This window comes from Apostichopus japonicus, chromosome 2 (genome assembly GCF_037975245.1).
Source record: "Apostichopus japonicus isolate 1M-3 chromosome 2, ASM3797524v1, whole genome shotgun sequence".
NCBI lineage: Eukaryota > Metazoa > Echinodermata > Holothuroidea > Aspidochirotida > Stichopodidae > Apostichopus > Apostichopus japonicus.
In genome coordinates this window covers 2908867-2936864 of record NC_092562.1, presented here as the reverse complement: position 1 = coordinate 2936864, position 27998 = coordinate 2908867, and the positions used below count along the sequence as shown (strand labels likewise).

Genomic DNA, 27998 nt, shown 5'->3' with positions numbered 1-27998 from the left:
TAACACATAAACAATGCATTACACATACCAAGTACCAAAAAAAAACAATGGATTAACATTAACATTTAGACCTGCACATTCATCATTGATTTAACCTTATAACCATAATTTCTAAACATTTAGAGTAGAGCTATAAAAACATTACTAGCATTTTTTTTTTCCTTGATATATATATATCAATTATCAAAGCTAAAATTCTGTATTTAAGTTATATATATCCTTTTATTAAATTTACAAGAAAATTTCTGAGAGGAATCCGTTGCTGCAATCCATATACATATTTAATGAATTCCTTTCTTCCTTATATAGCCACAGATGAAACTCAGGATGCTGCAAGAATTGAATCTTTTCACTACCAGACAGTTAACCCAGGTGCTGAGTCTGAGGTCAACTGTACTGTAAGTGGTAATCCCTTACCAGAAGAGAGTAACGTTGTTTTGACTGTTGGGGACAGTTCAGCTGAAATATCCAACAGTACTACAACTGACAAAGGAGGGTCAATAACCTATTACTGGTCTGGGCTAATTTTACATGATGGTGTTGTGATTCAGTGCAAGATCAAAGGCCAACCAAATGCCATTGAGGAAAGAAACGTTTCCCTTTACAGTAAGTGCTGTTTCTCTTGCTTGCTAGGATTTAAGCAGATCATGTATTTCTGTACCTGAGCTTAATGCATTGACATCAAATGTCAAAAGTTTTTCTTCTTACAACAAAACAACTCGGACTTTTTTTCATTCTATGTGTGTGGTGAGGGATATATATGTAAATGTGAATTGGTCTGTTTAGCCATACCAAATGCTTCTTCTGTTACAGTCTATCATGGATTTGATGACATCAAGGGCAGGCGCGTAGCCAAGGGAAGGGGGCAGCCGCCCGGGCCCGCCCCCCTCCCCTGAGCATATTTAAAAAAAATGTTTTTATAATATCGCTAGTATTTTCAAAAGAGAAAATGCTCAAGTGCAATTTACAAGGCCTGGGAAGTGCCATTTCCAGCGATCTGGGAGGCATTTTCAGCCAAAATTTTATTGTAAGCTTCGCGCCAACCATGGTGGCGCTACGCTTAGATAGTTTGCAATGCCGAATCTAATGCCCAATCAACAGTTTCACCCCCCCCCCACCCTTGGCAAATTCCTGGCTACGCGCCTGATAAAGGGTGTTTTTTGTCCAGGTGGAGGTCCATTCAGAACATCTTATACTGATTAAGAGATGTAACAGACCTGTGTAAGGATATTTTAATTTTGGAGAATTAATGTAAACTGGATTGCCATATAAAGGAACACTGGTTATGATGACATAAAGAGACCACACAGAGATTCGACATCTCTCAAAATATCATGGAATTTACAAAATTCGCTCACCCTGTAGATGGACATGTGAGTTTGTTTAAATGATATCGAGGAAAGAATTCAGGAGGGAATCTTGTACTATTCATTTACTTATTTATGTAAGAAAAATAAAGCCTTTGAGTACTTAGGTTTTCATTTGTTGACAAGTGTTGTTGACAAGTTTGAAAGGAAATGTTTCATTGCAATTGCCCTAAAAAGTAGTTTTTGTACTGATAGCTTAATAGAAATAGCAGTCAAAGTTTCTTACATGAAAGATGTCACAGCTATAGTTTGATGGCTTTGCTTAATACAAAGCAGCATGGAAAGGCTCATTAAAAACAGGGGGTTCTATGGGGATAAAACATTATTTAATTCCCCCCTAAGATCTCATAAAATGCATCCAAAAGGGGAAAAAATGTTTAAGACTCCCAAGCTATAATAGTAAATAATTTTTTCTTTCCTTTGTCAATCCAAAGGGAAACAAGATTCTACCAAATCAAAATTATTGCCTTATTTGAAAAACTTCATTGTTACAGTAGGTTAATGTGATCTTCTTAACCTGAAACTGATTAATGAAGTTCTTAGATTGAAAGTGAATAGTTAACAATGCAAAAGTCGAATTAATAATAAGCCATCTTGTTAACGGTGAACATACAGTATGAACATTATGGCACCCTCGTTTGCCTTTTTGAGGAAAACCTACATGAATTTAACCAGGATGATACCATGCTTTAACCACATGATGCAATATCAGGTGCTGAGCATGGAAAGAAGCCATGAACTTGCCCAGAATTGGGTGTATTAAATGTTCTGTGCTATAAAAACATGTATAATTTGCTCTCTTCTGTGTACCAAGTGCTGAGTTGTCATCAATATTGCCTTAAAGCAGCTTTCCTGACTTAATAATTGAACAGAAATTTATGTCATATAATGTCATAATACATACATGTCACAAGAGGAGTTTGGGTGCATAGAAGTGACAATGCTAACATAAACAGTATACACTCAAACCTATTCTATGCACAGTACTGTAGGTGATAATTAAAATTAAAAAAAAATTAACTGTGCTTTGCTTTGACTCTTGTTTCGTTTGCAAGTGTATATGTATTAAGCTCTGTCTCAATGTAACCTCTGCAATTGATGTGAGTTGGTGTGCAATTTTGTTTGTGTACATCTCACCAAAGTACCAAACCAATATCCACACACAATTCAATAGTCTTCTAACTAAGAAATGTTTCCTATTCCTATTAGCAATTCTTGTTTACTTCAACAATTCTGCCGTTTTATTGTGTTTGAATGTATGTTAGCGGACTAGATTAGGAACAGATTATGTTTATGGGTGCCGAGTCTTCCTTTAAAAGCTGAATAGCGTAAGACCTGCTGTTAAGCAATTTTGATCTAAAATGTAGCTTGTATGTTGCGTCCTAGTTGTACCATTTTGTTGAACGCTACTGTATGAAACGAAGAAAATTTGTGTAATAGATGTGCACTTAGCTGGTAATGTGTGTGCCCAATTTATTCATGGTGGTCTTCACTATAAATTCAAACATGTTACTTTTAGACATAGGCTGAATATAACAAGTATTGATAATGGCATCCATTGCTTATATACCAAGTATAATATTCTGTATTCCTGTACTACATGCGTTATCCAAGCAATATTTATGTTCAACATGTGGTGTTAGAGATATCACCTCCAATCACAGATATTTAATGTCGAACAAGAACAAGAAAGTAAATTACTAATCATCGATTTATTTAGATTTGAAATATATCGTACCAGTTTATATTACTTGCACAAACCATGTCATTATTCTGAAAAGAATTAGCTTAAATAACAACATCAACAACTGGAATCATCTTGACCTTCTGGTTTTGCAAAGTAGTTTGTTATCTCTCTCATGTTTTCTTTCAGCATTGCCATCATATGAGAGTGAACCGGTCCTTAAGTTTTCAAGAATCACTTCAACAAGTATGAATGTTTCATGGCCAGCTTGGGAAGAAGGCACGGATCCTGGTGATGGTCCAATAAAAGCATACAAACTTAAGTGGCGTGAAGGCCTCAACGGTCCCTTCGATAACGTTTATGAAGGAAAGGAACATAGTTACCTGGTTGAGAATCATACACCTAGGAGTCGTTACTTCTTTAAGCTGGCAGTTGTTAGGGTAGGGCTTCACGGTGAAGGTCCTTTCAGTGAAGAACAAGAACGTAAGTTTGCTACTTGTGGAAATGCAACTATAAGGATATCACAGAACTACATACACACATGACATTACATCTAATATATGTACCATACAACAAAACATGTACCATCTTTGTAAAATGTCACCTTAAGCACCCTCATTACACAATGTTAGTACATTAACAATAACAAACAGCATCATTGATACAATGCCACATAAACAACAGCACATACATCACTAAACATGTATAAAACAAATAACACAGTTACGCATATTCAACAGCATCACCACCTATATAATACAAGTTAAATAAATACAATGTCACATATACAACACCATATAACAAACTACATATAGCACCACATCACATCTATATATATATCTATATATATATATATATATATATATATATACATACATACATACAGTGGAATTACGACCTTCCTTACCGGTTCAAACCTCAGGACATACAATCAGCTTCCATAGCCTAATGGTTAGGGTGTCCGCATATAAAGCGGGAGGCCCAGGTTCGAATCCTGTTGGAGGCTGGAAGTTTTTTCCCTGTTCTGGATTTTCCAACTCACAACGACTTCAATGATATATATAAATATATACATACGTGCACACTACATAAATACAGTGCCACAAACACCAAGTAAAATACTACATACAACACCATATGGGACAGATACAATTACAATTTCATAGGAAATATGCCACACCATAACAGCCCACAAATAATACTATCTTTATAAAAACACCACCCATTCAGTATAGTTAAAAACAAAACACTTATTCATCACCATTAACTATATATTTGCTGCAGTTTTAAAAGCAGAGATTCTCCTAATAACCAAGATCATTTATTTTTGTCTCCAGAGCTAACCATTACTAGAGTATTCAATGCAAAAGCCAATCCAGGTGCCCTTTCTACCGTAACATGTAATGTGAGAGGTAAACCCTTACCAGCAGAGGAGAGTGTTGTCTTGATAATTGGGAACAGTTCACAACAAATCACTCCAGAAAGGTCAAATGTTGAAAATGGCATACGTAGATGCTACTGGGATCAGAGGTTTACCAGAGGTGATGTGATTTCGTGCAGTGTCATAGGTCAAGAGTTGCGGAAAGATGCAGATGTGAAGCTCTTTAGTAAGTTGTTTTTTATTGGATTACAGTTTATTTTTTAGTTAGTTGTAGCAAAGATAATGATCAGTATGCAATGCATCTTTCTACCTGTTCACTTTTGTGCAAGCTTTTTTTCTCTGTCTAAATGTAGCATTTTAACAGATAGAGCATATTTCATCATCGACAACAACTGAATGATCTTGGTCTCTCATTCTGTAAAGTCGTTTGTTATCATACTCTTTTGTCTTTCAGCATTGCCAAGAAGAACAAGAAAGTAAATTACAAATAATCAATTTATTTTGATTTAAAATATACTGTATATATTATTTGCACAAACCATGTCATTGCATTCTGCATAAAATTAGCTTAAATTACAGCATCAACAAACCCGAATCATCTTGACCTTCTTGTTTTGCAAAGCAGTTGATTATCTCTTTCATGTTGTCTCTCAGCATTGCCATATTATCGTAGAGAGCAGGTTCTCACGTTTTCAAGAGTCACTTCAACAAGTATGATTGTTTCATGGCCAGCTTGGGAAAAAGGCAGGGATCCTGGTGATGATCCAATAATAGCATACAAACTTTACCGGCGTAAAGGCACTGACGGTACCTTCAGAGTGGATTATGAAGGAGAGGCACTTGGTTATTACGTTGAGAACCTTGAACCTAGTACTGGTTACTTCTTTCAGCTGGCAGTTGTAAGGGATGGTGAAAATGGAGAAGGTCCACTTAGTAGTCAGCAGGAACATATGACTTGTAGAGGTAGGTGCTACACTTTCTGTCAGATGTATTTGATTTTGATTTTGTAGAACGAATATTTACCTTTAAGCTGTACATTACAAGAAGTACATTACTGACATAGTCCCTTGTGCCAGCATTGGTCAACTTCATCAGTTCTCCCCTTCTCCAATACATGGCAATATGAATCCCTAGTAGAGATATGACGCATTTCGTGTATATTTCTGCAATGGATTTATTCAGGCCTTGCCTTTCACTCCTAAAGTTGGTGATTAATGACATTGTATTTCTAAAGTTACATTTCCAAGCTACACCTCTGACTAGAAGCACTGAATTTACTAGATGAATATCTTTTTAAAAAAACGAAAGTTTTATGTTCTGCCTTAATTAAGTGATGGCAATTAGCCTTACCTGTCACAAATAATAACTTTATTGATTCTCTTTTCTCTTGACAGAGCTAGACTCACCAGTCCTCACAGTTAACAATCAAATGTCGACACAAGTGACATTTACTGTAGAAGTAAGCTTTCAGGAAATTCGTCTTATCCTTTAAGATAAACTGTACACCTATGAAAAGTTCTGTTAAAAGCAGACATATCAATAATCACATGATTTTGTTTGTTTTTGTTACTACGTTCTTACTAACTTTTACTGTTATGATTACTTTTGACTCAAATTATACATATAACTTTCACATAAAAAGACATATTGAACTATTTTGTTCTGTAGATTTAGCATTTGAGTGATAATTTGAAACATGAAGTGAAAAGTATGTGTCAATTTGCAGTTAATATATTTAAAGATGAATTTATGAAATATGGCATTGGTATACATGCAATTGCTGGTTATGCAAAGAGCAGTTTGGTTCAAATCTGTTCATACCCATGCCTAACCCCCATCTCCCACTTGGCCTGTCTGTGCAATGAAGATAAGAATTGAGATCCACATTGGGAACTTTTGCAAAATCAAGTATGGTCCACCCATGAAATGACCAGAAACATCTGTTCCATTTTTTTTCTTTGTTTGTTAGTTGATTATATCAAATATGAATGGCAATTGAAGTATCTATTCATATTTTGGTTTTTAAGCTGAAACTTCCTTATTAAGGTATAGTAGTGAGTATTCTATAGAGACTGACACATTACTCTTTGAGTTAATATTTGGAATGTGATTATTTCAGCTACCACCTGAAGGTCAGCTACGGTGTGGACAGAGAAAAGACATTATTCTGCAGAAACAAATTCCTGGTTCAAATGATTGGACTTTGAACCAAACTTTGGATACATCCTCTGAAAGAATAACAGTACTAGTAGATGCTTTAATACCCTGCACAAGCTATGAATTTCGAGTGATGATCTCAACAACTACATCCACACTGGCAGAGAGTAATATTGTAAATGCTACTACTGAGGCTGAAGGTATACAGATCTGCAAGTTAAATTACCAGCATTCATTAAGATTACGTGTGTTCTACTACATCGTCAATTTTCCTTATAATGACCATGTAGATTTTTGGCTATGAGAGACTGAAGTTTTCTTCACTTGTAAACAAACCTCTTCACTTTGTAGTAAACATTTCTTGCACACTGCTCCTGGAATGGCCTAAAGGGGTCTAAAATTGCCTCAATTGACCTTAAACACACAAGCCACAAAAAAACAGATCCTGATTGATAACAGGTTAAAAAAGATGTTCTCCTGCTGCTTTTTGACACTTTTCCTGAGGAGAACAATTGGGCAAATAGATATGGATGGACTCTAATAGGAGTATGCCATCCTAAACATCACCCCTCATGATCACCCAATGAAGTAATTTGTCCAAATCTAGCATTTGTTCATTTGTGAAGAGTACAAATTGATCCTGGCAAAGGTCTTCCTTACTGGAGTTTTGTCCATAAAATCCCTTTCAAGCAATTGTTACATTTTATCTTACTTTAACTGCAGCATCATTGAAGGTCTGGTTACCATCTTACTAATTATATCATTCAGCACTATCGCTCAGCTTATGAATATCTCTGAAATAATCAGGCTCGTATTAAAGTTACCATCATAGAATTAAATTCAGCATAAAACTGATGTTGCCAGGTAAAGTTTGCAAAACATGTTGATGAAGATAGTTTGTTATGTCACAGGCTTTTACTCCACTTGTGACCTATGGTGAAATACGTCTACTAAATGTGTTATTAAACAATACATAGATGTTTTCTCTTTCATGATTTCCAGCACCCGGTAAGGTCATAAGCCTAAGAGCTATTCCACAAGAGCAAAGGTCCCTCACAGTTACTTGGGCACCACCAAGTATGGAAAACAATGCATGTCAAATTGACAAATACATTATAGTATACCAACTTCTTCAACATGAGGCTTGTGACCCAGGAGAAGATGCATCAGCCGGCAAAAGAGTCGAGCAAAATGGCACACGACAAAGATTGGAACGCTTGGAAAAATTTGCCAGATATGAGATAAAAGTTTCTGCAGTAATTAGTGGAGATGCACCCTCGCAAAATCTGCAAGGGCCTCCCTTCAAAGTAACAGAAAGTACATTGCCTTCAGGTAAGAAAACTATTGTTGACTTTTATTAGCTCACTCAAACTGTTTGGTAGTTGCTTATTGCTTCAGACAAATAGATATTGAAGAACAAACTTCATACTTTCCTAGCATAGTTTGGATATTGGTTCAATTTGTGTAATATGCAAGGAAGCATTAACATAATATATCATACTTGCCTTGGGTGTACTCAATCACGCTGAGGGCAGCAGAAATCAAAAGGTGACGTTCTTGTTAAAAGGTGATATCAAGAAAGCTATTTCTTGAACAGAGGTCAACATGAGGGAACAATTTGCAAAAGTTTTTTTAAGAGATAACTTCAGCCTGTATAGATTTGACTTGTTAGTACATCTTTCAGGTTTGGCTGCTTGCATTTCCCATCACTGCCAACTGACTATGTTAACAATAACCAGTTCACCATTTGTCATCTCTTAAAACACCTTTTTGCATTTTGATACCGTTTTCTCACCATTTGACATATCCATCAAGTTTTTTACATGTATTCTTCACAAAACAGCAAATTAAGATATTAGCCAAGTATTTCCCTGTTAAGAGCATTAATTGAAGAGTAATTAAGGACTTCTGCAGATAATCAGTAGAGTGCCTTGCTACAAATTCCTCTTTGAAAGTTAATTGGATACAGTTCCCCAAATTCACTAGTTTAATTCAACCAATCAGTGAATAACTAACATGTTTATTTATAAGCCAATGCTTAAAATAGACTCATACACAGCAATCCGAAGAAGGTGCATTGGTATCACAGCCATACACAATGTATACAAATAATGTATGATTTTGTAGTACATATGGTTGTACTGGGTTGTTGAAAATTATTTATCTTTAATATTCAATGACCTCCATGAATTTAAATATTCACATTATGGGCGTGGTTTATTGCGATTCTAACAGAAAATAACTCAGAGAAAAACAATGTTCAAAGTTGTCAATTTTTCGACTTTAATTCCACCATTTGAAGTTAGATTTGAATAGATAAGCTAGTTATTTATGTCGTTTGGCATCGTGGGGTCAATGAGGTTGAGGAATTCAAGTAATAGAAAAGGACCTAAAAAGCTGCTTTGTACTTTGGTTATAGTTTTCATTAAAAAGTCACAAGAATTTTTCAGAATGAGCAATTTCTTGGTTAGTGGTTGACTGGCTAGTCATTCTGTTAGCAACATATTCACCTGCAAAACAGGTATTATATCAAAATGTTCAAATCTTATAGACATGGAATCTGAAGCTTTAAAAGGTCAAATCTCATATTTGAAATAATGTTTTTCTTGCAGAGGCAGCTGAGTTACCTTTTTGTCCCATAAATGTTGATATTGACTACTTTTGTAGTTGTATGTAGAATAGATTGAAAGTAAACCCTGACCTCATCCATCATAGCTACCTAGGAGTAGATGTAATTATTACAGCATAATATTCAAGTTTCCTTCCTACTCACCAGCACCATCTGGACAAGTAACATCCTTGCGAAGTTACAGAACCCAACAACATTCTCTATCTTTTACGTGGGGTCCTCTCCCATGTAAGGACCACAATGGAAATACTCTCGTGTACCAGCTAGAGCTTATGCAGAGAAACAGAAATGGATCAATTTCAGTAGTACAGAGAGCGAACACATCAGGAACTAGCAAAACGTTTAATGACTTGAAAGCTTGTGGAGATTATAAATTGAAGGTAACGCCAAGAAATTCTCAGCATTTAGGTACAGCGGCAAATTCTTCGGGATTTGCTACAACTAGTGAAGCAGGTAAAATTACATTTCTTAAGTAACATTTTCAGTTGACTTTTTTTTCGTTTTTCATGTAAAATGTTATGATACCTAAGTTCCACACTTCTGGTGAGCTTTTTTGCAATGTATGAAAAGAAACTTGTGACTAATTAAAAGATAAAGAAATCTTTTTATTCTAAATGAAGTACTTCCAAGTTATAGGTTGTGATAAACCGAGAACCGTGAACTACACCCAGTTTCTACTTTTCTTTTCAGATCTAGGCAAGGTTAGATCTGTCACAACAACATTATCAGGTAATGATATAACTGTCCATTGGCAAGCCCCTGACGATGCCAATAATCTCTGCCCTGTAAACTCTTACAAACTGCTGTATGCTCTCCAACGCTACATTGCCTGCGAGCCTGGTGTTCCTAATGAGAACTATGTTGTCAAAGAAGACATAGCTGCTGATGTCAATCAATACATCTTGAGTGACATGCAGCCGTTCAGTATTTACAGAATTCAAATGGTTGCGAAACATCATGATACCTTTGGACAGCTTTCCGAAACAGAGTATATAACCACTGGCAAACAAAGTGAGTGTACTCTTTGCCTAAGAATATAATTTATATTTACATTTATTTTCAGCCGTCAATGCTGTTAGAGCGACACTGTTAGATAATAACTTAGTATAATCGTCCATTGGCGAGTTCTGAATGATACCAATCATCTATGTAGTGTGGGCCCATACAAAATGATGTGTGCTCACCAGCATTTAATACTGAAGCTGTCCCCTGTGGTGCACCGTATGTGGTTTCTCATAACAGGCAATAAAACTTGAGCCTTCTGATGAAGCCTTTCAGCACTTACAGGGTTATAATGTCTGTGGAGCAAAATGAAAAGTTTCTACCTAACTTGTGATTTGAAATTTAAAAGAAAAACTTAAAAGAAAAATAGTACATCTTTTCTGGCTACAACTGTGTTCCTCATTAACCCCCTTCAGTAATTTTTTCAAATATTGATATACATTATTATTGTATATCAATATTGTCACAAGTGTGGTCATAGTTTTATAACTGTTATTCTAAATGAGGGAAAACCTATTAATAATTGGTAATGTCACAAGCCGACACATGCGTCAGAAAGAGTGAATTCATCGATGTATTATGAATACAAATTACTAATTCAGCTAATATGAATACCGTCAATTGATATGACGCGAAACCAAGAAAACTGACCCTACCCCTGTTCCTTGTCCTCAAAAGAATTAAAGCAAGTAAACTTATAAAATTTACTACAAGGTATCCATTTACAAGCACTTGAATCAACCATATTTTCCCCAGCACAATTTTAGGCGAGAAAGTTTCATTTCTTTCTTTCTTTCTTTGTCATTTGTATTGAGAGCTAATGCATATTCAGAGGGTGTTATCCTCTTCCCCTTCAACATGTCTGTTCCTTATTTGCATTTCTTAGACCCACCAGCTGTCCGTTCAGTGAGGGTTAATGAGAGCTTCAGCACGTCCAGAGAGTTGAAGTTTACATGGGATCCAATTTCTTGTGAAAATTTGAAAGGAAATTTTCTGCGGTACACATATAGACAAAATGGAACTTCCGGAGTTGAATATATTACAAATCAAGATACCGACAGTGTACAATTGACTGCATTAAATCCATGCACTGTGTATCAATTCCAGATTCGAGTTGTGAATGATTTTGGAGCAGGACCATATTCTACTATGACAACTGGAAAAACAGAGGAAGAGGGTAAGTCTGCGGGTGTGAAATCAAGATAGCAATCTGATGACCATCCTGGGGAAGAGAAATCATGAGTTGAAGATGCTAAAAGTATGAATCCAACAGAAAAAATGAAATGAGCATTGAAGCTAAGAAAAGTTGATTTCTATGAAAGAAAGTGAGTTTTCTCTGTAGAGTAGGTCCTACGATGACTATTCACATAGGTAACGCTACCACAGTGTGTAAAGCATCTATGTTATTGCCATGCACTTTCTTCGTGAATTGGAAAAATGAGTATATATTTTGAATTATTAAAGTGTGAATTATCATTTTGAAGCAATGTCACATTTTTTTCTTTCTCCATAGCACCTGGCAGTGACTTTAATTTAAGATTGACCTCTGTTGGTCCAAGAAGTTTCAAAGCTGTGTGGCGGAGACCACGCTCACATCCATGCACAATCACAGGCCAGAAGATAATAATACGATTGCGTGAAGACGTCTGTGGTAACTCGAGCCGAGTAATAGCAGAAAGCATTTCTAGCGGGATATGGGAAAAGACATTTGAGGATCTGCTTCCTTACTCAAAATACACTGTTGGTATTAGAGCAAGTAACTCTGCTGGTCATGGAGACTGGAATTACACTGCAGGAAGAACAGAGGAAGATGGTAAGTATCCTAGTTATAAAACAATGAATTGCTAAACATAAAAATCTGTATTGTTCTATGTTGAAACCGTTAGAACAAACAGCAACGATGATTTTAAAAAGAGTAAAGGGAAAAGTTCAATTGAGTTGGCCTTAATTAGGAAAGAGAATCATAACAGTTTTACCCCGCACTCATCATCTGAAAAAAAAAATTAAAATATAAATATTTGTGAGATCAAGTGGCGACAAATGAAATCAAGTGACGACAAGTGATAACAAGTGATGACAAGTGTTTTTAAGTGACCACAGGTGACGACAGTTGACAACAGTTTTCAACAGCTCACGATAGCTGACGAAAGGTGAAAGGTGACGACAGATGTCGGCAGCTCATGACAGTTGTTGACAGCTGGCTACAGTTGACGAAAGCTCGCGACAGGTGACGACAGTTGTCAAAGCTGTCGACATCTCATGACAGCTGACGAAAGGTCACAACAGTTGTCGACAGGTGACAAAAGGTGACGACAGTTGTCTAAAACTGTCAACAGCTCACGACTGTTGTCTACGGCTCATGACAGGTAATGACAATTGTCTAAAGCTCACGACAGGTGACGAAAGGTGGCGACAGTTGTCGAAAGGTCACAACAGTTGTCAAAAGGTCATGACAGTTATCGACAGCACACGATAGGTGACGACAGAATTATATCCAAATGTGGTAGAGAAAACACTACTTTACGATTTGGAAGCAGGATTTATAGAGGTGATTAAATATATATGTTTTCAATCCCAGCTTGAAGTTAGAACTTGGGTTTTCCCTAGATCCTCTAATATTAGGGATAAGTGGTTTATTTTGATATTTATAATTTATATATATCTCCAAAGACCTAGGTGACGGAAAGGAATTCTGCTAACGAAAATAGAAACAAATTGTGATTGCCTTTCCAGGGATTGAAAGTAAAAGTTTCTTCAGATCAGTGTGTGTCTGTAGAGTGCTTTCGAAAAAATTGAAAACAGAATCAAATTTCCTTTCTATTGCTGTTTGGTCTTGCTCTGTTCTCTTCATGACGGAAGTTTCGGTACGAGTGTTGCGTGTGAATGGATTATTAACATTTGGAGAGGTGTCTTCAATAGATGTACTCATACAGGGTGTGGGGGGAAAAATGAATTTGTAAAGTGATACATACTGCAAATAATCTGAAGAAAATAACAGTATGGAACACAGAACCATTTTGCTTCATTACCGCACATTGGAATAACTGCAAACTACTTCTCTTTCGACTCGATTTTTATAAACTAGAGACTTCAGTATTACATGAACGGATTCCCCTTTTTCACAGTTTGGTGATAACATCATGTAAAACCTACCTAGAGCTTAACATTTTCTTAGAGCACTCTTCTGTTCATACTTATGTTGGGATATAAGTTTGCAGTTATCTCAGGCAAGGGCAGTCTCCATTTGACCATACAGATTTTTTTTTTTTTTTGGGGGGGAAATGAAGACAGGCCAGGTTAAATAGGGTGAACCTATAAGAGTTAACCAGGCACAATATACCGAATAACAGAGAAAAGAGCAGGCCTGCAGACATTAGAAGGCTATCTCTGAATAAGCAGTTAAAAATAAATGCCATTTGCATCCCACATCCCAGCATGTCTCTGGGTCATTCCACAGTCACCTTAAGCATAGCATTTATATTTTGACTACTGGACGGACTGAGCTCAAAATTAGCTTTCTCCAGACCCTGAACTTGCTCAGACTCAGAACCCGGGGATTGGACTCAGAGTTGGTCCTGGTGAACGTTGCTCAGGATAGGCGGACTACAGCTTAGCGGTTGGATGAAACTCGTTTTCAAGATTTTTGTTTTGAAAAAGTTGATCAGTCTCAAATGATATAATCCTTACTTTTAACTTTTTTCACGAAGCAATTATAAATATGCTAGACTACTTTCTTAGAATGTAAACAGTAGCAAACTGATACAAATTTTTAAAGGTCAATCATTCTGGCTCTCTGCATCCAGAGTGGATCAACTCTCGGTAAATATATGAATAATGCATAGTATATTGAAATCAGTATCATAACCATTTAGGGATTGAAAATACAGTGCAATGTTGTATTTTTATTTTTTTATAATTTTCTAATAAAAAAACGTATAACATAAATTTACACTCTGATACTGAATGATAAAAAGGGGACATGTTTAAAGATAGTTACTGTATCAGTCACATCTCTATGTATTCAGCGGTCCGCCTTTTTCTGAATGAGGATGAAATCAAGAATTAGTTGTTATGTTGGCCATGGATTGCAAGGGAGTAACCTATGACTTTTTTTCATTTTAACCACTAAAATCAGACCCTTCCGGACCACCAGAAGAAGTTGGGTTAAGACAAAAAAGTTCAACCATGTTGAAATTTGGCTGGAAGAGACCTGCCTGTGGCTCCCGCAATGGTGAGATAACTGGATATTATTATATGTTCAGAAATAGTGCCGAGCCTGATCAGGATGTCCGGACAGAATTCATCGGTTCATCAAGGACAAAGTCTTTCACGAATCTGATTCCATACACAACGTATACACTGCAAGTCCGAGCCCGCACTAAGACAGGGTTTGGACCCTATAGTGACCCCATCACCAACACCACAGATGAAGATAGTGAGTATAGATTTCTGAATATGATTAATATTGTGTCTTTCTACATCTTGTAGCCACAGTTGTTTCATGGGAAAAAGAAGTAGTATAATTCAAGTCACTGAAAACATATGCCATGTACGTTGACCTGGGCAAAACTGTGCAACGGATGGATTGGCATTGTCAGGTATAAAGTGCAAAACTGATCAACCGTGGTGATTGCGGTGGTATAGGTCAACAATAAGACCCAGAGCTGTGAGTATAATATATGGACCCAAAAGAGACTGAGCACATGCATTTATCATAGAATCAGGATCAAACTGTGTGTAGTACTGTATGAGGATTCGTAAACGGTTAGTGTAACTAAATGGGACATGAAGAAGGCATCCATTTCACTCTTTCAAACGAAAATATATTTTGTTTTTTTATATTTTTGATATCTTTTGTCCATTACAAAAAAGAAGCAACCGGAATCAATGAATGTGTATCTAATCCAGGATATCGTCTCAATTGACATTTTCCTCTCTTTCGGTAGTTCCACCTGCACCTGACACACCGGAATCTGTCTCTAGCAATACATCTACCATCCAGATATCATGGAGAGCACCGAACCCACCTCACGGGGTGATTCTGGGATACAATATATCTTACTCTAATGGGGAGGAAATTGAGCATTTTAGTGACGTAGTAGTGTCTGGCCCAGAAGAACCACTGACTGCCTTCATCACTAACTTGCAGCCAGATTCAATTTACTCAGTGCGGGTAAGTATTCCATCCATTCTGTGTCTTGAATTACCGATTTATGTCAGTGCTGTTGCGTAGAGCGGTAAGGATTCGTCAGTTTTGAAGCCAGAGATAAATGGCATTTGGAATTTTGATTTGGGCATAAAAGTGGCATTGTTTGTAGGAAAAGAAGGATTGATTTTGTAAATCTTCAAAAGAAAATCTAAAATATTTTTGATATTAAAGTTCCTTTTATGAAGAAACTTTGCAGTCAAAACATTCATGTAAGGACTAAGTTTCAAAATGTATATTTTTCATTTTGTTTTATAAAATGTGTCTGTTTTCTTCCATTCTTTTTTCTCGTTTCTGATCATCTCAGGTGAGTGCTCGCACTCGTGTTGGACAAGGAGCTTGGAGTTCACCACTTTTGAAAGAAACGAAAGAAGATGGTAATGATGGCAATTGTTATATAGTTACAGGAAGAAAATAAAAATAATAATACGTTTGTGTAAGGATTGATGACTAGCAATTGCAGATGTATTTATCTCAGAGTCAACTATTTGCTAAAATTGCCATAAAAATGAAAATGACTTTCAAAAGTTTTTCTCTTTCTTTCTTTTTTTCTCAATGGACTACCCTGATTTTTCAAACTTTGGCTAATTCAAGTTTTCTTACTAAAATTGTCGTAGGGAAAAGACAGGTAAAAATGTGTTAATTTGTCACCTTAATTTATGCTCAATCGCTTGTTATGAACGTTTGCACACAGCTAGCGATCCAAGCTTTAATTATCAGTGCTCCAAGAGAATAGTGTAAACGAGCAAAAATGCTGCTAACCATAGGCGTAGGAGCCTCATTTGATTTGGGGGGGCTGTAACGACTTGCCCAAAAAATATAACCAAATTTTTTTCGTGTGCTCGGCGCGCGTTCCACATGTTAATGTGCATATCATATAACATGAAATCATTTTCTGTGTTATTACCCTTCCATATTGGTTAGAATTATTGGGGAAGTCGTTACAACAATAATGATAATAATAATATCAGTTTAACCATTGAAAAAACACATTGCAAATTCTTCATCTTTCACTAGGTGCCAGTGGCGCAGCTATGGGGTATTGGTCAGGGGGAGGGGGGAGAGAATGGTCTGTAGGGGCACTTTTGACACTATCTAAGCGGAGCGCCACCACAGGTTGGCGCGGAGCATACAGAAATTTTTGGAGTAAAGTTACTCCCTCGATCGCCGGAAATTACCCTTTCCGGGCCTTGCTAATTTGCAGATAAACGAAGAATAAATAGGTGTCATCGCCATTTGTCAGAAAATTGCACCAACAAAATGTGACAAATGTCAATAGGTATTTGAGAGCGCAATAAAAAGGCAATAATCGCGAATAAGTAAAAAGTGGTAAAAAGCTGAAAGAGCGCCAGCAGTCCATTTGAGTCCGTCAGGGGGGCATCCGCCCCCTTTGACTGTATGGACGCTCCGCCACTGGTAGGTGCACGCAAAATTCTCAGCATATTGCCCAAATTTTCACCCCAAAAAAATTGGAAAAAAAATGCAAATTATTATTCTTTCAGTAGGTGCCCGAAAAAATTCTCAGCTTATTGCCCGAATTTCCACCAAAATATTGAAAAACACATTGCAAATTATTATTCTTTCAGTAGATGCCCGAATAATTCTCAGCATATTGCCGAATTTTCACCAAGAAAAATGAAAAACACATTGCAAATTTAATAATTTCTTCCAGTAGGTGCCCGAAAAATTCTAAGCATATTGCCCGAATTTTCACCAAAAAAATTGGTTGGGGGGCTGCAGCCCCCCGCCCCCCCCCCGCCTCCTACGCCTATGCTGCTAACTTCATAAGCAGAAAGAATGTTTTTGTATATAAAGCACAAATTTTATTGATCCAAAATTTTATTTTCAGTGCCTGGAGAGCCATCCGATGTTTCTGTGATTCACCAAACAAAACATTCTCTGGAGATATCATGGAACGTGCCAAAGAAGCCAAATGGAAAGGTCACTAAATATAGGGTAAACATCTTCACATCTTACCAAGAAGAATGAACCATCACCATCTCATGCGGCTAGACCACTTTTATTCTGCCTACGTTTATTTGGGGATTGAACAGCAAATTGTAATCGACTCGATGGGAAGTTTTTTCTGTAGCAAGATGCTATAAGTTGGACTTTGAAAGTAGTTTCTTGAATTGGCTTTGATAAGCAAGATTACTTGCGTTTTGAAATTTTGGAAACGTTTGCTCGGGTAATCAGATCAAATGTTTTGCACAGCAAGTTTTTTTGTAAATGTGTAAATGTTCGAGAGCCTGTTGTTTAATTCTAGCAAGATCTTCCTCCGAGGCTCTCATATCTTTAAATTTCTTAGAACTCTGTAAAATACTGAGAAAAAAAATTATACTTTAGTTGAGGAATTGTGTAGCAATTTTAGTCGTAGCATAGCAAAGTGCAAAGAAGATAAATAAATTGCGAAGAAAATACTAGATAAGTAATTCCCTGAGCTTGTTTCCTGAGGAAAATCCTGATGAAATCTAATATGCAGTCACTTCATTGCTGTATTCATATACAGATCCCCTTGTTTTCATTTTTCGTTGCGATGTACAGTTTGATAACATATTTCTCTTCCACTATTTAAACCTTCCTTGTATTTTATTTTCTTGACATATGATGCTATTTATCCCTCATCCACCAGATTCGAGTTCTTGCAGTAAAGAGACCTTATATCACAGGTTTTACTGAAGAGGATGGCGAGGATGTATTTGTCGATGCTACGTCTGACAGAATGACCTATAATATCACCGATCTTGACCCCTCAACTGATTACAAGCTCACCGTGACAGCACATACTTCTGCAGGGGAAGGAAAAGGAGTGTCGGTCATTGGCAAAACTGAACTCTTTACAGGTAATACAAAAAAAGATAAATGGATTGAAGCTTACAAAAAGAAGCTTAGCAAGAAATGATTCCTTCAACAGTTCACGCTAACAATTTGTTTAACTGATAGCTTGTTGCAGTAGCAGAGATTTAGAATAATCATTTGCTAAGCACAAGAAGGGATAAATCTATATATTTTTTGGATTATTAACATCAATTTTGGCTGCTGAGTGTAGGGCCACAAAATATACTTGAAAATGTTTCAGTCCGTCATAGTCTGTCACCCGTCCGTTTCAGTCTGTCACCCGTTCGTTTCAGTCCGCCACAGTCTGTCACCCGTCCGTTTCAGTCTGTCACCCGTTCGTTTCAGTCCGTCACAGTCTGTCACCAGACCGTTTCAGTCCGTCACAGTCTGTCACCAGTCCGTTTCAGTCCGTCACAGTCTGTCACCCGTTCGTTTTAGTCCGCCAGTCTGTCACCCGTCCGTTTCAGTCTGTCACCCGTTCGTTTCAGTCCGTCACAGTCTGTCACCAGACCGTTTCAGTCCGTCACAGTCTGTCACCAGTCCGTCACAGTCTGTCACCAGTCCGTCACAGTCTGTCACCAGTCCGTTTCAGTCTGTCACCAGTCCGTTTCAGTCCGTCACCTCCCTTACAGTCTGTCAAAGTTTATAACAGTCCGTCACAGTATCTGTCAGTCTGTCGCAATTCCTTACAGTTCGTCGCAGTTTCTTGCAGTTTGTTATAGTTCTTTATAGCTCTTTACTGTTCATTACAACTCTTTACAGTTCATTATAGCTCTTTACAGTTCATTACAATTCTTTAGAGCTCATTACAGCTCTTTACAGTTAATTACAGCTCTTTACTGTTCATAACAGCTCTTTACAGTTCATTACAGCTCTTTACAGTTCATTACAGCTCTTTAGAGATCATTACAATTCTTTAGAGCTCATTACAGCTCTTTACAGTTAATTACAGCTCTTTAAAGTTAATTACAGCTCTTTAGAGTTCATTACAATTCGTTAGAGCTCATTACAGCTCTTTACAGTAAATTACAGCTCTTTTCAGTTAATTGCAGCTCTTTACAGTTAATTGCAGCTCTTTACAGTTAATTGCAGCTCTTTACAGTTCATTACAGCTCTTTACAGTTCATTACAGCTCTTCACAGTTCATTACAGCTCTTTAGAGTTCATTACAATTCTTTAGAGCTCATTACAGCTCTTTACACTTAATTACAGCTCTTTACAGTTAATTACAGCTCTTTAGGGTTCATTACAATTCTTTAGAGCTCGCTACAGCTCTTTACAGTTAATTACAGCTCTTTACAGTTAATTACAGCTCATTACAGTTAATTACAGCTCTTTACAGTTCATTACAGCTCTTTACAGTTCATTACAGCTCTTTGCAGTTCATTACAGCTCTTTAGAGTTCATTACAATTCTTTAGAGTTAATTACAGTTCTTTACAGTTAATTACAGCTCTTTACAGTTAATTACAGCTCTTTACAGTTAATTACAGCTCTTTACAGTTAATTACAGCTCTTTACAGTTAATTACAGCTCTTTACAGTTAATTACAGCTCTTTACAGTGAAATACAGTTCTTTACAGTTCATTACAGCTCTTTACAGTTAATTACAGCTCTTTACAGTTCATTACAGCTCTTTACAGTTAATTACAGCTCTTTACAGTTAATTACAGCTCTTTACAGCTCTTTACAGTTCATTACAGCTCTTTACAGTTCATTACAGCTCTTTACAGTTCATTACAGCTCTTTAGAGTTCATTACAGCTCTTTACAGTTCATTACAGCTCTTTACAGTTCATTACAGCTCTTTACAGTTCATTACAGCTCTTTACAGTTCATTACAGCTCTTTACAGTTCATTACAGCTCTTTACAGTTCATTACAGCTCTTTACAGTTCATTACAGCTCTTTACAGTTCATTACAGCTCTTTACAGTTCATTACAGCTCTTTACAGTTCATTACAGCTCTTTACAGTTCATTACAGCTCTTTACAGTTCATTACAGCTCTTTACAGTTCATTACAGCTCTTTACAGTTCATTACAGCTCTTTACAGTTCATTACAGCTCTTTACAGTTCATTACAGCTCTTTACAGTTAATTACAGCTCTTTACAGTTCATTACAGCTCTTTACAGTTCATTACAGCTCTTTACAGTTCATTTCAGCTCTTTACAGTTCATTACAGCTCTTTACAGTTCATTTAAGTTCTTTACAGTTCATTTAAGTTCTTTACAGTTCATTTAAGTTCTCCACAGTTCATTTATTTTCTCTACAGTTCATTTAAGTTCTTTATAGTTCATTTAGTAAGTTTGTAGAGTCATCCCCATAAGACAGTAGCAAAACTACGAACGCTATCAGCATTGTTGAAAGGTTATGGAGAATAAATTTCAATTGGAGGTCTAACACATGATGATCCAAGTAGTGACCAAGTACTCTTCTTTGTTCTGATACAATATGAAGACACTTGACAAGAGAATATCAAATTTCTTCTCATTTAAGAATGTTTTTTGGTTTGGCTCTGGCACTGACAAAATCACTCCTTGCATTTGAATTCAGTTTTCCTCTGATGCATGGCTTAATTTTTGTAATTGAACATACTACAGAAGCTAACATTCTGTTTACTGTTAGTACTAGATTTGTCACTACAGTTTCTAGTGTTAACTGTTACCATAGTTGTCAAGCCTTTTTCACTCTAGGCTTTAATATCTGTCTTGGGCCTTTGAGCTTTAGTTTTATTAGCAAGTATCTACACATAATTACAGTCTCTTAATTCTGCTTTATTATTTCCATTATTATTCTAAAAGTTGTCTCTTTAAAATATGACGGCCATTTTCTGCAATAAAAGAAAAGAAAAGCATTTTAATCCCTCCTCTTAATGTTCTTGTCTTGCTGATTAGTAAACTTGACTTCATTATTCTTTGAAGATTTGGATCCCATACCACCAGAACACATGGAGAAGATTGCATCATCCATCAGACGAGGGGAATCAGACGCAGTCTTTACGCTTCCTGCGTTACGGCAGGATTATGCCACGTAAGCCAGACTGAGCTGTGTGTGTGTGTGTGGTGTCTCCAGGGTGGTAGGAGCCGGGAGGGGGGAACGGGGGGTACGTGCCCCACCCCCACTTTTTGCAAATAGCAAATGTGCCCTACTGGCAAAATAACATGTGCCCCTTTGATGAAGAACTGTCTTTTGGATATCTTAAGCCTTTGTTAAATTTAATATTTTATTTTAATTATTAATTTTTAGTCTGTACATGCTATTTTTAAAATGGCATCCCATATCTTTGTGTAGCACGGTTAACAATAAACAATCTCAATAAATAGTATTGATAGCATACTAACACATCATGTATATTTAAGTGATATGGCCGGTGTGTATCGGTTTATAGCATAACAATGGTTGTGGAATGAGAAAGTGCCCCTCTGATGTTGTGCCCCCTCCCTTTTTGGAAGCTTCCTACCCCCCTGGGTGTCTCTATATCAACTTAACCTTCCTACTTACTCCTCCATAAAACCTACAGTGCAGTAAGACATTCGAAATGAGCTCTTTGATACCACTGCATATATTAAAACAGTTTCACCTTCCCTCGGACATTTCAATAGGCTCTCCTTTGCTAGGCTTTGGGAATTGATTACGTAACACACACGGCTAATGTTCCTGCAGACTAATAGCCTCGAAAGGTGAAGAAGTGGGCAGTGGGGAAAGAATGAACAACAGTCTTAACTAAAGGGAGGATTTTCAAATGCGCTATTTGTATGACATGACTTGCTTAGTTTCATGTCAGGAATTAACAATCTTAGAAATTAATCGTCCAATGAGCCGTTTCAACGGCACTACATTATGGACGCACTTCTTTTCAATACAAGATCTGTAGAAATGTTTGCAAAAGCCTTCACATTTGTCTCTGTGGCACATTTCGACAAATACGTCGTTGCGATACATTGCAAGCATGAGAGAAGTGATTGCCACAAGTGTTCTTCATTTTGTGGATGAGTGTATGGACGAGGTGTAGTGTAGGTAAGCGACTGCAGAGAGATACGTTGTGATGTGTTCTTGTTATCTTTGCGGTGGTTACATAATTTTGACAATACGGGTTGACGGTGAAGCCTTTTTTGAACAATACACGCAAGCAAGTGTCTCCAAATATTGCCAACGAATAATGAGAAATGATGAAAAAAATGATGAGAATAAATAGACAGAATCATTACACGTCCTCGCGAGTCAAAAGTGACTTGCACTAACCGATTTTATTGTGTTTTTTTTGTATTTTTTTTTCCATTTTTTTTCCTTTCATCATCCAGTGGGTATTTCATCAATATAACGACTGTATCGAAGAGCAAGCGGTCGGCTGCCATGCTCCATACTTACGGAAGTAACCAGAACGAATACATCGCAGCAGAAATAGCCAAGTCAGGCGAAGACACGGTATTCACCCTTGGCGACGGGAAGAACTACAGCGACTACTACAACGCACCTCTGCAAAAGGACCGAGAATATAGCATGTCGATAGGAGTCTGTAGCAAGACAGATGAGGTAGGCCCCACCCCCTCCCCCCCCAGGGTGCAACCCCAGTTATGAGACTGTCTAGATTTGGGAAACTTTATTTGAACGGTAGAGCACAAGCTTGTAGTCTAAAACCCCTTGACCCTCGATATAAAATGTGTCATTTTCATGCATTTGCCTCGTCAATATTTCCTTTGCATTTGTTTTATTCTCTGCATGTCATACTAGCTCAATGTAAAATGATCCATGATTCATCTCTGCAGCATTGACACTATGACACTATTGCATTCAGAGATACCCATGCGAGCTACTCTGCTGTCTACATACATTTTGCACTCTCATCCCTCACTGTTTCATTTAGTCATTAACTTAATTATCCTGTCCATTGTTTTCAGGACGTAGAGGTTAAATGGAGCAGCCAAGTTGAAATAAGTGGTAAGCATAAACTCTTTGCACTCGTTACTCTATCCTTTTTGACTTGTGAACATTTAAGCAGCAAAGAAAGTTTTGGAACAAACTTTTAAGCATGCATCGATGACTGTCGAATGTGGTGTAGGAATTGGAAGGGGGATCGGATGTGGTGTTGGGGATGGAAGGGGGATCAGATGTGGTGTAAGGGATGGAAGGGGGATCGGATGTTGCGTAGGGATGGAGGGGGATCGGATGTGGTGTTAGGGATGGAGGGGGAACGGATGTTGCGTAGGGATGGAGGGGGATCGGATGTGGTGTTAGGGATGGAGGGGGAACGGATGTGGTGTGGGGATGGAAGGGGATCCGATGTGGTGTAGGGATGGAGGGGGAACGGATGTGGTGTGGGGATGGAAGGGGATCCGATGTGGTGTAGGGATGGAGGGGGATCGGATGTGGTGTAGGGATGGAAGGGGGATCGGATGTGGTGTGGGAATGGAAGGGGATCGGATGTGGTGTAGGGAAGGAGGGGGATCGGATGTGGTGTAGGGATGGAAGGGGGATCCGATGTGGTGTAGGGATGGATGGGGATCGGATGTGGTGTAGGGATGGAAGGGGATCGGATGTGGTGTAGGGATGGAAGGGGGATCGGATGTGGGGTAGAGATGGAGGGGGATCGGATGTGGTGTAGGGATGGAAGGGGATCGGATGGGGTGTTAGGGATGGAAGGGGGATCCGATGTGGTGTAGGGATGGAGGGGGATCGGATGTGGTGTAGGGATGGCAGGGGGATCGGATGGGGTGTTAGGGATGGAAGGGGGATCCGATGTGGTGTAGGGATGGAGGGGGATTGGATGTGGTGTAGGGATGGCAGGGGGATCGGATGTGGTGTAGAGATGGAGGGGGATCAGATGTGGTGTAGGGATGGAGGGGGATCGGATGTGGTGTAAGATGGAATAGGGATCGGATGTGGTGTAGGGATGGTAAGGGGGATCAGATGTTGTGTTGGGTTGGAAGGGGGATCGGATGTGGTGTAGGGATGGTAAGGGGGATCAGATGTTGGGTTGGAAGGGGGATCGGATGTGGTGTAGGGATGGAAGAGGGATCGGATGTGGTGTAAGATGGAAGGGGGATAGGATGTGGTGTAAGATGGAGGGGGGATGATCTGGGTAGTGGATATAAAGGAAGTATCACTTTTTAATGCTTTAATATATGTTTAATATATGTTTCTTCTTTTGACTTTTTCTATAGCTTATCGCTCAGGCAATGCAGTACTGATCATCATACTACTATTGATCTTGTTTTGCTGTGTTTTTGTCCTTGTAGCAGCAGCCTTCCTATATAAGAGAAGGTAGGACCTTTAACTTTTATGTAGTCATGAATTGTCACTAATAGATAACCTCGTTTCCTTTGGTGGATTAGTAAACGATTATTCAAATTGAAAAATTCTACCTAGAAGAGTAATCACAAATATCAGTGGTTGTCCTTTGGACCGCTTCGTCAGATGACAACATTAACTTTAAACAATGGATCATTTATTTATTTATTTATTTGTTTATTTTTATTTTTTTATCATTATTTTTTTAATTAAAAAAAAAAAAAATTTAAATATACTTCAACTTTATCTTGAGAGAGTAACTTGGTTAGCCGAGGCTATATCTTTCCCATGGCACCCTTGACTATATCTATTACACAGTTGGAAACTGGAATAATAAATTGGAACGTAAGAACCAACATATGTTAAAAGATTAAAAAAGACTTACATTGATAAAGAAACCGTAAACGAATAAAATGTTAAAGGAGTTGAAAGTACAAAGACATGATGTGAATTCGTTGAGCAAATGACATGACAAGGTTTTTAGGTATATTTAATTTGCATTTTTAATTAGATAGGTCATAATAGACAGAGATAAGCTGAGGCGAATTAAGAGAGACAGAGAGAGATAAAGAGTGGAGTTTTGTACAGACTGAGACAAAGGTCGTATGAGGTATCTTAGCACAGATAAACAGGGTGCAGTGATATAAGTTAAGGCTATCACTTTAGCCTGATGTTACATACAAAGAAGTAGCCTAGGTACTAGGTAGATTAAACTGAGAGAGAACAGCATATAGACTGCTATTACATGCTTTTATCATACTGTAGTACATATATATATATTTATATATATATATATATATATATATATATATATATATATATATATATATTTAGTCAAGCAGCTTAGGCCTACGGTATTTAGCATGCCTGTATGATAATTGATGCTTACCTATACATATATTCTCGGCAGCGTTCGAGAGAAGCAGTCGCTTGCAGTGTCCTTTTGTATCTCCGTATGCCCATTGAACGACGAGTCCGTCTATAACGATATAAGTGAAAGTGAAGTACTTACTTTTGAAAAAAAAGCTGCATGTTTGGGACTATAGCCTATCATGTATGCAGCATTCACCACAGGCATTAATTTTGATTTGATTAATTTCACGTCAAAATGCAAAGACAAATACAAGACACATGGTGCAGGATTAACACAGAAATGTCTGCAGGCCGACAGACTTGTTTCCACTGTGGTCCCTGTACATACAAACCAATCAAACAATAAGTATAAAGAGAATACAACAAAAAAACCTCAAATCCAAAACTCCCAAAGCAAGCAAGACACTAAAATTGGCTCATGGTGATATGTTAAATCCTCACACTCTTTGGTTACCAGTTTAAATGCAGTGAATTATTACTAAAGATTTTCAGTAATTAATTAGAAATTTGAGAAAGCATTCGTAAACAATCTCTATCAAAATGACTGGCATCCGATATAAAATAAACATCACCCAAAATTTCATTCTTATCTATGATCATCTGGTAATTTGGTTAAAACTCCAGTTTGGCCTAAAAATGCAATCACTAAGAGAACGCTGATTTTTTTCTCTTGCTCGTTGTGGTGGTGTTAACAATAGTATTTTAAAAATCAGAATGTGAAAACCTAAAATGTATACAATTATCGTCACAAGAAAAGACCGCATGGCAGTCATGCAGTGCTCATCTATATATATGCCGGGTGTATAGAAGTAAAAAACTAGTGGCCTGCTCTGCAGTCCAAAAAGGTGAAAACTCTTGTATCGATATACTCATATGTCAGTCAAATATTAGGGAAACTAGAAGCTCTGCTGATTTGAAGTATGTCTAATGTTTTAATTAGTAACAACTGTTTTGAAGTTTTCAAAGCCGTATGCAATTGTCACTTGTTTCGCTTTCGTGCTTTCACTTTGGGGTGATAAAAGGGACGAAATATAATATATTATGAAGGGACAGAATTGTCCCTTAAAGTTGTTGTTTCTGTTACTTGTCATTCAGCCTCTGAAAGAAGAATCAAAATGTCAGGCCCACTTACTTTAACACATTCTCTTAATAACACAGGCTCTCTAGTGGATAAGCAATTTGCTAACAGATTTTGAGTGATAAAATACCTGTTTAAATTGATCAAGTAAATTTAATTTCAAGTGAAAATGAAAATTACTTGTTTTAATGGTGCACTGTATGAGTGTATCCAGGGAAAGCTCTTTTTTTTCAAATTGTTTCAGATCTATTTTCAGACTTTTGTAGTAACTAAACTAAAATGTCAAATGTTATGACAAGGGTTAAATCAAAGCCTAGGTATTGAATGTGTGAACACTGTAGAAGTAGAATTTTTTGCATGCAAAATACATAAAATGTCAGATTCTGAGAACGAAAGATGATAGATTTTGGGTTAAAAAGAAGACAGCAATGCTTACAACTGGCATAAATAGTAACTTACATTGTAGGTAGTGTATTGTAGGAAAGCTCTAAATCGTGATAGAATAAGAGAATGTGTAAAAGTAAGTGGGCCTGACGTTTCATCTTAGCAGGATCTTCTTCAGAGGCTGAATGACAAGTAACAGAAAGTATGAGGAACAAAATACAAGCACAAAATACAGATAGGTTAATGAGCAGGGTAAACACAAGAGAGATTGACTGGAGAAATCCTGCTAGGATCGAAACGTCAGGCCCACTCAATATTTTTACACAATCTCTTAATACACAGGCTCTTCAGTGGATAAGAAGTTTGCCAACAGTTTTTGTTAGCTCATACCAGCATGCTGGTGTGAGCTATTGTTACAGTGCGGCGTCTATCACTCTATCATTCTATCACTCTATCACTCTATCCGTCAACAATTGGTAAAACCGCTCCCACTCGCACAGTGTTTGATGGAATTTCATGAAACTTGGACACAAGGACCATTGGGTATAGGGCCATCAGAGATGGTCCAAAATTTGGGGTCAAAGGTCATCTGTGGGCCGTAATGGGCCATTTTGTGGAAATACGCAAAATGCTTCTTCTCCTACAGATTCCATGGTACAATGTTGAGGGTTTGTCACGATAGTACTATGGTAGTTTTACCTTCAGGGTGTTCATGAATTTGAGATCAAAGATCAACTAGGGGTCTTTTGTGGCCCGGGCCGCGGCCTTATATTTTCAAATTGCTCCTGTTCGTACAGTGTATGGCCAATTATAATGAAACTTGGTCACAATGTTCCTCGGGATGAGAGTTACGAGGGGTGTTCGGAAAATTGAGGTCAAAGGTCATTTAGGGGGTCATTCTTTGTAATATTTTCAAATATCTCTATCTCCTCAAGATTTTGATGGATCATATTCAAAGTTGAACTGATGATTGTTGGATTGTGTATGAATAAGGTGATGCCTTAAAATTTTTGGTCAAAGTTAATTAATTACAATTAATCCCCATTGTTTAAAAAAATCTGAGCCTTCACTTTTTGCCAAAGCTCCTTTAATTTGTCTCCCGGTGTCTGCA

At 37.5% G+C, this 27998-nt stretch overlaps 1 protein-coding gene across 2 annotated transcripts in view; it reads left to right on the top strand.

Annotated features, from left to right (window-relative positions):
- Window positions 1-27998, top strand: part of LOC139974201 (receptor-type tyrosine-protein phosphatase S-like) — a 65170-nt gene that overhangs the window by 15186 nt on the left and 21986 nt on the right. For both annotated transcript variants that reach the window (XM_071981184.1, XM_071981174.1), the window contains 20 exons: window positions 310-606; window positions 3241-3534; window positions 4389-4658; window positions 5087-5395; window positions 5827-5891; window positions 6552-6789; window positions 7592-7921; window positions 9366-9671; window positions 9909-10229; window positions 11107-11397; window positions 11734-12033; window positions 14356-14655; window positions 15167-15393; window positions 15734-15803; window positions 17276-17382; window positions 18059-18269; window positions 21186-21294; window positions 22566-22797; window positions 23163-23202; window positions 24426-24525. In XM_071981184.1, coding sequence (XP_071837285.1) covers window positions 310-606; window positions 3241-3534; window positions 4389-4658; window positions 5087-5395; window positions 5827-5891; window positions 6552-6789; window positions 7592-7921; window positions 9366-9671; window positions 9909-10229; window positions 11107-11397; window positions 11734-12033; window positions 14356-14655; window positions 15167-15393; window positions 15734-15803; window positions 17276-17382; window positions 18059-18269; window positions 21186-21294; window positions 22566-22797; window positions 23163-23202; window positions 24426-24525 — 4417 coding nt within the window. The remainder of the gene's footprint in view (window positions 1-309; window positions 607-3240; window positions 3535-4388; window positions 4659-5086; window positions 5396-5826; window positions 5892-6551; window positions 6790-7591; window positions 7922-9365; window positions 9672-9908; window positions 10230-11106; window positions 11398-11733; window positions 12034-14355; window positions 14656-15166; window positions 15394-15733; window positions 15804-17275; window positions 17383-18058; window positions 18270-21185; window positions 21295-22565; window positions 22798-23162; window positions 23203-24425; window positions 24526-27998) is intronic.